The sequence below is a fragment of the Rhopalosiphum maidis genome, chromosome 2 (assembly GCF_003676215.2).
Source record: "Rhopalosiphum maidis isolate BTI-1 chromosome 2, ASM367621v3, whole genome shotgun sequence".
Classification (NCBI taxonomy): Eukaryota; Metazoa; Arthropoda; class Insecta; order Hemiptera; family Aphididae; genus Rhopalosiphum; species Rhopalosiphum maidis.
In genome coordinates this window covers 55,179,007-55,194,349 of record NC_040878.1, presented here as the reverse complement: position 1 = coordinate 55,194,349, position 15,343 = coordinate 55,179,007, and the positions used below count along the sequence as shown (strand labels likewise).

General features: G+C 22.8%; 1 protein-coding gene across 1 annotated transcript; it reads right to left on the bottom strand.

The window, feature by feature from the left end:
* Nucleotides 1-1,891: 1,891 nt before the first annotated feature.
* LOC113550874 (peptide transporter family 1-like) lies at nucleotides 1,892-15,177 on the bottom strand. Its single transcript, XM_026952814.1, has 15 exons — nucleotides 14,859-15,177; nucleotides 9,543-9,615; nucleotides 9,303-9,444; nucleotides 8,390-8,482; nucleotides 7,209-7,483; nucleotides 6,891-6,973; nucleotides 6,473-6,646; nucleotides 5,799-6,050; nucleotides 4,626-4,874; nucleotides 4,439-4,542; nucleotides 4,257-4,376; nucleotides 2,693-2,789; nucleotides 2,489-2,617; nucleotides 2,302-2,409; nucleotides 1,892-2,149 (listed from the first exon to the last, which is right to left on the bottom strand). The coding sequence occupies exons 1-15, from the start codon at nucleotides 14,859-14,861 to the stop codon at nucleotides 2,012-2,014; spliced, it is 2,040 nt and encodes a 679-aa protein (XP_026808615.1). The 5' UTR covers nucleotides 14,862-15,177; the 3' UTR covers nucleotides 1,892-2,011.
* Between the last annotated feature and the right edge of the window lie 166 nt (nucleotides 15,178-15,343).

Here is a 15,343-nt window from a genome sequence, read left to right as displayed (position 1 = left end):
TTCTTTAGCAGAACATGTATACATAACTATAAGCAATTTTGATCAATAGACTGAATATTCTAATAGACAATGGTGCAAATATAAGCGTTGGTGATATTTAGACCCCTTGTCAAAGCGTTGCTAACTAAATACCAAGTAAATATAATGTTTTTCTATAATTTTAAAATTTAACTTGAAAAAAATTACTAAAAAAAAACTATTTAAATTGTGTTTTTATGTTTGTATGTTTTTATTTCTACAATTAATTTGATTTGAGATAATATACAGAAAATAAAAATCGTTGTATTTTCCTTATAAAATGCACTAAACAATAGGGAAATGTGATAAATGAATTATATTACCCAACCTGTAACTATGCGTAATATTTTACCATAAATGTATGTTAAGTGTGTTTGCTTAATACATACAAAACAGATATTGAATGTAAATTATGTAATATAATATCATATATCATTGTATATTACATGTTGATAACTATGTTTGTAAATTGTGGGGGCTACTATGACCCACATTTTTCTAAATTCAAGATCATGGGGGACTAGAATTCCGCAAACATAGACTTTTAGACTTTAGTACATACATGAAAGTATAGACAAAATTCTGAAGTATCATCTATACATATTATACAGATATCGTTCTTCGAAACCGTTTCAAATAACATCTAAAGAAGTCTAGGAAAGTAGGAGTACAATATACAAATAAACAAACTCATCCTTATCTGTTATTGCCCCTGCCTGTTAATACATCATTATATTTTGACACCCTCGCATGCTGTATAGTAAATTCCTTTGAAAATCTTAACATATAATGTGAATTCCTATCTCTGGTTTATTACAATATATATTTCATTTCATAACTCAAGTTACAAGTATATAGGTACGTGAATTTTTCATACCCATACGGCTATACATAATAATGTAATCGTAATAAGTATTAACCAGTTGAATAACCACAACACTCAATTACAATATTTATATAAATCAAACTCTTATAACTTAAAGTTTTGAGAACCAATTATTGTAAAAATTTTACTTGAGTATATAAATGTAGTAAAAAGGATTAAATAAACAACGATATTAAATAATTTTTAATAAAGTAATATTACTAATATTATATGATTAAAATGATTAAGTTATGCCTAAAAGCCATTTTGAGAGTAATTTTCAGATATGTACTTACATACCTATATGAATACCATTAAAACTTTTAATAAATATTCTTACCTATATTCAAATTATAAGCAGTATTAAGATTAAAATAAATTTTAAGAGTTACCTAGGAACTATAAATTATTTTGTAAATTGGCAGGGTCAGCAGAGACGATGAATTTCATAGTAGCGAAAATAGTAGCATAGCAGGGTCTTGAAGGATTCGGTCGATTACGCCGATTACATTAATCAGGCATTTTTTACAGTAAACAATTTTTCTATTTATTTTAACTACCAACATACATAATATATGATTATCTTTTAAACTATAATTTAAAATAGGTAGCGAACCGACTAAAATTTAAGTAGGTTATATGCTATATATACTGCATACACAGTAGTATATACTATACTATATGGTATATGCTATACTACCTATGTATATACCATATAGACAAGTATAAATAACGCAAAACAAAAAATAAAGATTATTTTTATCTTTTAATAAAAAAAATGTATAATATTATCTTTGCTTTTTACATAAAAATATAGCTATCTAAATAAAATATAAAATTTAAATTAATAATACATTACATCATGTTATTTATTTTTAAAATATATTTAAATAAGTTTTAATATTTAATCATAGTAAAATATTTTGTTTAAAATACATAACGTATAATATACGAGTAGTTATAGACAATTTAACTTATTTAACTTTATTTAAGTAATAATATTAATATATAAACAATACAAATATGTGTATACAGGAATTTTAATAATAGAGTATATTTAAAATGTATACATAATAAATTGAAAAAAAATTATCTGCAATATCATACGACATAAAAAATAGTATACCTTTAATTTTGCTTGTTTTGCTCATTGTGCGTAATGGGCACGGGGTCATTCAAATCTTTATATTTATATGTAAAGCTCATTAAAATAAATATTATCATATCGAGCACCATAAGTCCAGCAAACAGCAAATATTCATAAGCCTATAAGAAATTGAATTATAAACAAATATACAATGTACATGTTGTATATTATTAGAAGCACAATGTTAAGCCGAAATGGCATTAATTACGATAATGCTAATTTTAAAACTGAAGGCGCCCAACGAAGAATTATTACAATGATATAAACATACTTGATTTTCGAAAAATCGTACTTCAGACACGATCACTACTATTAGATTTCCAAACGCTACTGTCAACAAATTAACTGCTGCCAATAAGGATTTCATGCTTGTAGGTGCCTTTAAAATAATAACTTTATATAGTATATACCTTGATACTTTAAATTTATAGCATAATGATGATTAAAAATAAACTTACTTGAGTAAATGCAAATTCTAATGTCGTGATCGAGAACATAATCTCTGCAGCGGTCATTACAATAATTTGAGGTAATTGCCATGCTATATGAATAAAATTACCATTCTCTAAGACTATCAAATTTGAATCCTAAAATTATGTATTTTTAATTAATTAAAATAATTCAATACTAAAAATAAAATTGTAAAATCAACAAATACTTACTATGTGTCCTGAATTACGTTGTAATACAAGTGTGTTTACACTAGCCGGTAAAAAATTTAAATCTGAGAGAAATTCGTTGTCTAAAAAGGCTTTATATCTGAAAAGTTGTGTAATTAGGATTAATTGCATTAGATGTTTCATGAGTGCTTATATCAATATTATGGAAATAGCTATAACAAGGTTTTTAATTTAAATAAACATACTTTTCGTGTAATCGTGTTTTATAATTACCTATCATTACTAACCTATTTATTTAAATTTTAGAAGTACCTACATGATACTTATTACTTTCACTAAATTTAACACTTTTTTATGTTTAATGTTTATGTACGAGTATAAACATAAATGCATATAAATGTATTCTCTGTTTGCCATTTTTATTTCTATAAAAAATTATAATATTATTATAATTCAATTCAATATAAATAATATTATGATTTACCAATATTTATTAAAAAAAAAAAATTAACAGTACAGCTCAACACTAATGACACTTGTTCTCGAAGCTATTAATCCAATAAAATTAAATATACTATTTAGGTGATTCATTCTAATTTTTAAGTGTCCTATTCAGTGTTTAAAAAAATATAAGTTTTATAAAAATATTATTTTACATAATTTACAATACAATATATTATTTGGTATCGAAAATATCTGAAATTCAAAATATATAACAATTAAAAAAAAAATGATACCTGGTAAAAAAAATTAAACATACATTATTTTTTTTAATGTCGTTTTGCAATGGTATTGAACAATATAAAAAAATATTTTAAAAAACATTAATATATTTAAAAAACGAATAAAAACACTCAAATGAATTACAGTGTATTATATATATAACTAATCAATTATCATTTATATAGTTTAATAAAACCATCAACTACTAAACAAATATTGGCATATTGCCTAAATCTAGTAATTGAATAATAATAATTAATTAATGTATTTGTAATAACATTTTTCAATATCTAAACTATAATAATTAATAAATATTTATTTATTCAACCAATCATTAATCAATGAACTACTCTAAAAAGTTTAATATCATATATTTTTATAAGTTATAAATTACAAAAATATTTTCTAAAAATATAGTGAAGTTTTTAAAATTTAAATATACACCTACATAATATACTTTATAAATCATAATATATATCTCATAGATATAAAGAGTTATAAATTATAACTGTATTGATGGTCAAGTGTATTCTTTTTTAAAGAAAATAAACTATAATGCAAGACTAACTTTTTTTTACATCTTAAAAGTTTGAAATATGTATTCAAGTTTTTCTTAATACGTTTATAAGTAATATGTATTATATACTATTAATTATATTATTTATACCTACTATTAAAATATCTGTAACATTCATTTATATAGGCGTCGATAGGAGAGGGAGAGATGTTTGAAGAAGTTTAGCCTATTACCCTATAAAATTTACATTATAAGTCAAAAAAATAATTATATAATTCGAAAATGATAGAACCAAAAAGAATAACATTGAAATAGTTATCTCTAAAATAAATAAAAATATATAAAACAATATAATTTATAACTTACTTTCCAATAGGTACTGTGTTTGTTGTTGAGGATTTTACATTAATTTCAATTGCTGTGTTGTTGTTTTCTTTCTCTTTGAGTATCAACATTTTATTAGACAAATCGTCGCTGTTTAAAATTCTACAAAAACAATGTGTTTTAAAATAACGTACAAATATAGATGTAATCTAAAATTTATTTACCTTAAAATTGGATTACCGTTTTTAGGTTTAGCTAAGTCATCAACATAACCAATTCTTTTTATTTCAAGTTTATCTTTTATGCGAGTTAAAAAATATGACGTTACCTGTAATTTTTAATAATCATTGAATTATTTGTTACAATATATCTAATGCACTATGAATTATTAAAATACTTTTTTAAGCTAACCTTTCCTTCTACGATAGACACATTGCTTGTCAAATTTAATGTTGATAAATTTGGAGAACATGAAGGATCAGCTATAAAAACGATGGGAATCGAAATTTCCAAAGAAGCTGGTGTATAACTTATCTCTAATGTTTCAAGAGAACTTAATTTGTGGACGGGTAAATTTGTTGAATTTATTGTTATGTCACAATTGAATCCATTGTAAACTCTTAATTGGCCTTCACCAACTGGTATTTGGGTCGATCCACCCTAAAATATTAAACCATGTTTAAATTAAAAAGGGAATCATAATATTTTAATTTACAAAGATGTGTGTAAAACTAAAACTCAAATACTAACAATATATGAAAATTTATCTGAAAATAATATGTCCATAGTCCTTACTATATAATAATGATTCTTTTAACAATAAATATTCAATATCTTGATAAGTATCGAAGTATGAAAATATACATTTTACATACATTTTTATACTTAAAAAACAATATGTTTACTAAGTATTCTTATCGCTATATTTTTAAATTTTATACTTTTTCAAGAACAACATTTTTTTTTATCCTAAAACAGAATTTATTTATTGAGAACTTCAATATATACAATGATAATAATATTATAAAAAATCTTTTAGTAATGGGAAAAAAAATTATTTAAATAAAATTAATTGGTACTTTTCGAGATAATGATTAAAAAATGTTCGCCGATAAAAGAATCAATCATCACAAAAAATTAAGTTATAAATAGTTGGTATTTAATATAATATAAATGTAATTTAAGGCTCGAAATTAAAAAATTTAACTCAGAGACATGGATCAAGCTCAAGCACTCATCTAACTTAGCTCATTTCAATGCCAGATGTAAGTTTATTATGATAAACTGTGACAGCACAGATTTTAAAGCATTCGATATAAAAAAATTTAAATTTAATATAGGTATTGGTTGTAAAATTATTTAAAAACTTTATTGCATTGAAAAACCTAAAATATATTATTATTTGTTATACCTATTTATAATTTTAATACGTGCCTGAAATTATGTTGGCTATACTTCTATACCTAAACGTTATAATATTATATATTTATATGTAGTGCTTTATCTAAAATTTAATTTTTCAACTAATTATTAACTAAGTACTTAACATTTCACACTATGATGTAATATATTATAGGTACTTACAATAATTTTGTTTTGTACAACAGCTGATAGTACAAAAGCAAGAGCGGCGAGAAAACCCCCTAATGAGATTTTTTGTAATGGTTTTTTAATACCGATCTTGGCTAATATAGGATACACAATGGTTTCGAAAAATGGAATAAATAATAAAACGAGAAGTGGATTCATCACTTGCATTTGATCAGGCTTCATTGTCCAATTCAGAAAATCAATCCTGCCATTCATCAAAGTAGCTTGTAATGTCCAGCGAGAACCCTAGAAGATTTTTAACAAAATATAGATATTACAGTATTTAATTTATATTATATCTAAAATAAACATAAATAAAATAAATAAGAGGTGTTCTGTGAAATTTTGTTGCTATTGTTTTAAAATATAAAATTATTTTAGATATTTAATACAATTAATTAATTTAAATAATAATTTAATTTCCAAGTAGGTAGAAACTTTGTTCGATAAATGAATACCTCCGTACTTTTATGGAAGTATTTAAAATATAAATTGAATTAATTATAAAGTAATAAGCAATAACAATTAATTTTAAAAATAGATTAGATTAACTACTTTATACTATAACTATTTAATTGATTTATCTGAATAGTATAAATAATTAGCTATTTTTCTGATTCATAAAATTAGTCATTAGATTAATTATAATAACTGTCAGTAATACTTACTTGTTGATCAAATAAAGCCCAGAAAAATGGGAATGGAATAAATAAATATATTACATCTAAAGCGGAGCGTATTTCTGAAATTTCTTTTTCTGAAAACTTGTCATCTGCATAATTTAACCAATGAACTTTTTTGGTATTTGATGAAACATATGCTAGTCTTCTTTTTATTGCATGCTATAATATAATTAAATTTATATTATATATAATATCAATATAATAGACGTATCAAAATAAGCCTGTAATTCTATACTTATTATTACTTTTTGAGAATAAAACCATATGTTTATCATAGTATAATAATTGAATAATTAAATCATTTGTATAAATAACTATGACGTAAGTATTGTATTTCAGAATATTAGTATTTTAATCAGTCTTAGAATGAATTACATTTTTAAACATAAAAATAAAAACTTACATAAATACACGAAAAAGATGTTACGATGACGTTCGATTCTGGCTTTTTTATCTTATATAATCGTTTACCACATACGAAAATAACTAGGTTAAAATAAAAACAGATATGAGATATTAATGTAAAGTAATACAATTGTATAAATGTATTAAGTACTAGAATATAGGCTTAAATAATTAAGTAACAAACTACGCTATCGCATTATAATAATGCAAAATATAATGCATTATTTATTTATAATTTGTTAAATTAATACACTGTAAAAATGATTTAAAGTAGAAAATTAATTTACTTGAAAACATTCGTATAAATTGTACTTACAAATCGCTATAAGCATTAGCACAGCTGGTACACCAAAAGCTAAGGGGAAACATGAAGTTCGACCGAAACATTGAACATCTTTTCTTAGCTCCGGTGTTACTGATGTTGATATAAGCGAACCCGCGTTGATAGAAAAGTAAAATATGGAAAAGAACTTCTGTAGATAAAGTTCTTGTGCAGGTAAATCAAATTGATCGCCACCAAATGATGAAACACATGGTTTTATTCCACCTGTTCCAATTGCGATTAAAACTAAGCCCAACAGAGCTAAGTACCTATGAAGTATTAAAATATTATTTTTAAATAATATATTATTATTATACTATAAATTAAAACAACTTACACATTAGGTAAATGTCCATTATAATAATAAAATAATATGCTATAAAACTACGTAAATATACGAAACATTTTAATATGTAATATCCGCTCATAAATATAGGTAAACAAAAATATAATGATATACATTTTTTTAATTTTTAGCAATAAAATTAAAAAAAGCCAATTTAATTATGTAAATATTTATACCTACCACTAATACTACTTGGTAGCCACTAGCCGGTGTACATATAAATATAATATAATATACACCGTACTCATTAGATGAACCTATTAAGTACGAGCTAGCTTTAATTCTATAATTAACTTATTACACAAATGGCCATTAATTCTATAAATCATCACGTATTCACGCATTATTAAAATTGGTAAATTATCATATTAATATATTATAGTATATTACATATTAGGAACCTATATACTGACATATTGTTAAAACAGAAGTGATATAAGTATAATTATATTATATCAATTTAAATCCACTTAATGATAACCGTTATGATGATTTAAATAATTATAAAAAAATAAAGCATAGAACTAAAATATTTAACTATGATGATTTTGATCATTATTATGTTAACTATAACAATTTATAAATATTTTTGAGCATTTTTTAATAACAGTAACATTTAAATCATTGTGAATATATGATATATCTTATATCATATTCAATACAATTAATTGGATGTCTTTTATTATTGAAATTAAAAGCTATTGTCTATATATTATAATATTTTTTTTCTTAATATTTATTTTAAAATTAGTATTACAATTAGTAAGATATTATAACAAGTCAACTGCAAAAAATGTTTTTCTATAATACAGATATTATTATTTAGTACCTTTGGTTATTTAAACTAAGTGAAACTGCCAAAGACGACCCAGTTATGACTAAATTACCAATTGCATAAATTAGTGAAAGATATACTATAGTTCTGAAAAAAAGAATACATAAATAAAATAAATATTTAGCACATAATTACATTTTTTTTTATTATGAATAAATTAATAATCATACATTTACAATCAACATACAAATTATAATAGTACCTTTATAATAATTATATAAAAATCTAAAAATATTGTATACATAGAACAAAATAAGATAGGTTAAGTTAATTCAAATATCAAACTAGAAGTTTTTTTTAAATTTAACGTTTACAAACTACTGAGCCCATTTTATTTCAATTTTCAAGACGTCAAGAAAGAATATATTCAGGGAAAGTAATTGCTGATTGATTTAGAATATTTTATTTTGAAATTGTTAATAGTATTAGCAGAAACTAAGTAATGGAAATAATTGGACTCTAATGACGTTATGCTAACTAGACGTCTTATTGTTTGTAAGAGTATTGTAAAGATTGAGATTGAGATGATAAATTTAATGTTAGATTAAAAAAAAAATATTGGTAAGTGATTAAATTACAAATTTGTGCCGAGCCCCATATAATTGGACAAAATATATTATTTAAAAAAACAACAGAAACAACTAAAAAAAATGAATTAGTTAAAAACATATTTAAATGCTAAAAGACCAAAATAAAAAATAATTTCGAAAAATAGTTGATAAAGCTAATTTAGCGAATAAAATTAAAATGTATATCATTTCATAGACGAGTTAACCTAATTTATAGTTTCATACCAAAAAAAGAAAAACAATTTAAGACCTACAGCATTCAAACTCTAAGTCTCTAAATACCAATTATGATTTTTTCAAATTTATAATTAATAACTAATTTTAAATGTGTTACTTACTTGAATTTTCCTAAGAAAGAATCAGATAAAATAGCTCCAAATAATGGTGAAAAATATGCCATAAAGACAGCCATGTGATAAATAATAGTGGATTCGTCTTCATCATATTGCAATATTGACGTAAGATATAATACTAAAACAGCTAATATACGAGAAAATACATTCATAAATCATAATTGAGAAAAACAAACAAAAAATTTAGTACTATTTAATAAAAAAAAAAAAAAAATAGTTAAGTACTTCGAAGTCCATAGTAGGAAAATCGTTCACAAAATTCTGTGCAGATGATAAACCACACTGATTTTGGGTATGCCTGTATATAAACATCAATCAAATATTAATTAATCATAAACGTTATATTTTATACAAAAAAATATACATTTAAGAAAAGTAATTATGATATTTTAATACAATTATAACTTCAGTTACTTTTATTTATTAACATAATTTGCATTAATATATCTACTTAATTATAATATTATAGTGAATTATAATTCCGTATATAATTTCAGTTTTTAAATATAAAGGAAGTTAGGAAGACATTTTATAATATTAAATTAAGGAAAATAAAAAATATCGCTTCATGCATTGATACATATCTAATCATACGCTCTCTGACACACTGTTTTGAGTCTAAAATTTGTTTAGGAATTAAAAGCAAAACGCTTATATAAAAGATTCTACCCCCGCAAAATGACTCACATAAATCCACAAATTATTGACCAACAAAATTTAAAATAAAAAATTGGAAGTATCATTATACTGTATAAAGTAGCTTCTAATCTACCTACCTATATCTTTTTATAGCAAATAATTTTTCCACTGTCTCATAATCAACTAGCAAATATTTTTATTGTACCCCAGAAATCAGAATATAGATTAATAGATTGTATATATCTTTAAAAAAAAAAGGAAATGTAAAGGACAATACGTCACCACACCGGTATCAGCTGTCTTTCAAATGTAAAAACGTGGACATTTTTGTGGCTTAACAGTTTCAATTTTATGTATTATTTGGAGATTAGCGTCCTCAAATATCACAGCAGTAAAAATTATTATTTTATGAATATCAAATACAATGTATAAAGAAAATAACTAATAATTTAAGTCTTTTATCTGCTTAAATTTGTAATATACTGTTGACAGCAATTTGTTTATTTAATAAGCAATACTCATCATATATATCTCATATAAGCTATGAGAAGTGCCAATATTAAATACATGTCTATACGACTATACATAACACAATATTTAATTTCTGTTTCATAAGAAAATGTTGTATAAGAATAACTAACCAATGACACTTGACTGTCGTAACTCAACGATTAAACTCTATAGGTAAATATATATATTTTTAAATTTTCTCAAATAATATAATTTCATTATAAAAAAAAATTAATTTATGTATTTATAATATATTATATAATATGAACAATGTATAATAATATACTTCAATTTTATTTGTAAATGATTTTTCAACGTTCATACTACTATATATTTTTTTATTTCTATATCAATTTTATAATAGATATATTTTTAATATTTACATTATTTATGGATTTAATAGTATACTGACCACTATGTTATGATCTAATTGATCTATAAAAAAATAGTATCATCATCTACTACCAATATGATTCTGAATTTAACTATGGTGTATTGATTATAGACAAAAAAATTTCAGATTCTGACTTCTGAGTCAAACAAAGAGTTCCATTAATTATTTTTCTACAACATTGTTTTTTTCTATAGTTACTTTCTTGTACTTGCTATTAAAAGATAAATCATGTACCAACATTTTTATGTATACTATATTTCTATATATATAAATTACATACCTATAATATATAGATAAATATATAGGTTTTATATTTATCTAATAATTAAAATAAACATGTATCGTAAAAGTATATATAAAAGTAGTTCTAGTGCTTACAATAGTAGTAAGTCTTATTTTATTGAACTATGTACTTTTGGTGTTAGATTAGGTTAGGCATTTTAAAATGTTGCATATAACCATTTCAAAAACGATAAAATTTTATTTAAAAATGTTTTACGAAATATCGTCTGATATCTACTTATATAAAATAATACTAAAGTAAATAACCTTTATAAATAAATTATTAAAATGATTTAATTTTATATTATTTAAAAAAATACCTATGACAATAAACATATAGGGTATTATTTACAATTGCTTATAAATTAATATAATATGTTAATAACAAACTCATCCATGAACGATGGAAAGAAGTAGTGGTGAATTAATAAACACAATATTTCAAGGTTTAATAATAGCAATCCTAATCACAATTTATAACTTACTACTACTGTATATTATTGAGTACTGTGCCATGTAAACCGGTTTACCAGTAATCGTATGAATAATCTTCACGGAGAGTTTTGACCTATTCGCGAATAAGAACACTTTCATATGTGGATGAACTCAGCTATATTATAAATATTGAATAATAAGTTGATATTACCCAATAATATTATAATATATATTGTTTAATTCTCATTATGATATTCAAAGTAATAATTTTTGAAGGGATACCCATCACCCATGCCAAACAATTTTGAACGTTGTTTACATTAGTTATTAATCACCTACTTCGTAGTATATTATTACCAGCAAGCGTTATCGACTTAGTCAACATATATTTTCTAGTTTATTTGTTTGAAAATTATTCCCGTATTGATGATTATAATAATTATAACTATAAATATTTTTAGTTGTTTTTGATATTTAAAAAAAATACAAGAGGGAAAGTGGCTAATATTATGTCTAAAAATTAAGTACTTATTGGTATTTGTTATAATATATTGAGTCAGTTGACACCTGTCCTGTTAAAAAAAAAATCCTCCCATTGCACCTAGATTAGTTGATGTCCGCACATTGATCCCCTATATTTTCTATGTACAAGGACGTAATTGATAAATTCCAGACTACTTATTAAGTATTTAAGAAATAAAAGTCAATTTATTATTATTATACTTTTTAAATATTTTATGTAAAAAGCTTTTTTCTTCAGAAAGTGACGCAATATAACGAATAATAAAAACATTCTTATAATTTAGTTTTACGTTTATTTAATGTATACAACATTGACATCATTATAATTTATTTACATACTTTATAGTTAATAGCTATAATGGATATTTTTCTTGTTAATTGAATTCAAAGATATTACAGGAAAGATAATACATTTATATTATTGGTTACGAGGTATATTCAATTACTTAAATATTTTACAATGTAAACAATAAAAATGATTAAATTAATAACCATTTAATAATATAACAATCAATATAGTGACAATAAAAACATTTCATTCACTATTCTTTGCGGTCTAACACATGATAAATAAAAAGAGACAAATTACAAAATTGAAAGAATAGTCGTGAAACTTGCTCTGCTGTATATATAATATACATAGTAAATTTAAAATATATCTCCTCATTGAGTAACCTAACCTAGCTTTACCTAGTAACTGTAATATAATTTATGTGCTTGCCAAAAATATCCCGTATAATATTAGGTATATCAAAAACTATATACAAATTTACTGTACTAAATCGTATAAATTTGTTAAAAATATTACTAACATGAATCGAAAAAAAAATTATTTGAATAATTGCTAATATAAATCTAATAAAAATGTCAAGTTTTAGCAATAATTTTATTTTGAATTATATACATATATATATTATAAATATATGAAAAAAAAACTATTATGTCGAAAATATCTTGTGTACAGTGTAAATATTTCTGTTGAATTTTCGTTCCAAAATATTAAGGAAAATACTAGGTATTTACTGATTAAGAGTGCCAATTTTTAGAAAATTAAAATTTAGCGGGCCAGAATTAGCATTTTAATTTAGCGTAGAATATAGACGATTGACTTTGAAATTGTATGATGTAATTTGAAAATGTAGCAAAGGCCAGATAAAAAAAACTGCGGGCCGCCAGTTGCTCACCCGGCCACCCCTGATATAGATTAATAAGTAATAGGTAATCTTTGCTCTTAAAGCCTAATCTTTCAAATAAAAAAAAACTTACGAGTACATTTCACCCAAATTCAGAATCAAAATTAGAACTATAGTATTTATGTTCATAATTGAACATTTTTAATTGTTATACCTAATTATTATAATTTATTATTAAATTGTGTATACACATACATAGTTATGAAACTCAATAAAAAATAAAAATAACAATACCTACTAATTATTAAAAAATTAAAAATAATAATCATGATATTAAATTAAATATTACCTAATAATAAGTTTTAAATCACGTTAATTATGATATATTTTTTATGGGTATATCGGAACATCAATTAATGTTTTAAAATAATAAATCCAACAACAAATTTTAATTTTAAAACATAAAGAGAACAATTACTAATATTTATGGCATTATTATTTCACAACACATCAATATACAGAATATGCAGACGTGAAAGTACCTAAATTACATTTAATTGACGACAAGTTTCTGTTGACTGTTCTATTTCAAATAAAAACTATTTACACATGGTGTATGCCGTGCGTATTGGTACGTAAAGAAACAAATAACAATTATAAATTTATAATAATAATTAATAATGATTGAATAAATATTAATTATTATCATTTATCATATACTAATTCCATTTGTTTCAATATAAAATTAAATATTATTTTACATCATATTCTGTTTTAATAAAAATAAAACTGTGAATTTTATAATAGACAATCGACTATCATATCACGTATGATACGACTTTCTATACCTACATTTTATTTATTAGACGTCTCAATAAAATCTATTTAATTTAAGGATATTTTTTTTTAGCTTAAATAATGTTTTACAATGAATGTATTAGGAAAATTTATTTTATATAAAAAAATATATTGTAGTTGAGATTCAAATACCTGTATACAATTATTATACATAAACAGTATAATTAATAATCATCTATAATAACTTTGTATCAGCTAATATTTTTTTCTTTATTAAATTTTATTTAAAACATTATTAGACTGTAATGAATATAGAAGAGGGCTGCATTTTTTTTATATTCTTATCTTTATAGCTAATAATTTGTAGGTGCAATTTTGGTAAAAACAAAAGATAAACTAAATTATTAATTCCAAAATAGACATTATCATAAATATGATAGGTATTAAATATTATTATATTTAGGTATATACAAATTTATAATTTAGCTTCACATTTGTTAGTTAATAAGGTAAGTACACAAAAAAAAAAAATAGCATGACATGTCATCTGCCCATACATTACGTTCAATAATTACAGATCAATTGCAAAATGTAGATTTGAATAATAAGATATTATAATAAACCTCTTATAATATTGAGTAATTATTATTTTAAATGCATTAATAAACAATTAATTATAAAATAGATAGAATTTGATAATTGATATATCGATTCTGAATACCTACAAACTATAATTACTATTATATATATTATATGTACCTACAAAATGTTAATTATAGTAAAAATAGCATTAACAATTACTAAAACTAATTTGTTAAAAACACTTACCATTATTTATTATATATTTTAGAAATATTGGTATGCTGTATAAGTGAAGTTTGTTTGTTGATTTGATTTACCATTTAGTAAAAACAAAATTTTTCCTAAATTAACATTATTTTTAATTTATAGAGTATCTTATTTAGTAAATAATTTTATTCGTGAAATAAAATGTAATAAAACCATTGGGAAAATTAAAAAAAAAAAAGTTTATTTAAATTGTTTTACTTTCGTGTGAAAACATTTATGCAATTAATATTAAGAAAAACAGCGAGCGTGAACAGTTCACTCTCTTCGATCTTCAATTCATAACTGATATGTGATAACTATTTACTATTTGGCCACAGAGTTGTACATCTAACAGTATAACATAATTGGACAGCATAAAAATACAGATGAGTATTATCGAAACATATTTTAAGTCAAGGCCAAAGCCTAGTTAAACACTAACTATTGTCAATCCCCACTTTTTAATTTATATAGGTACCTACCTT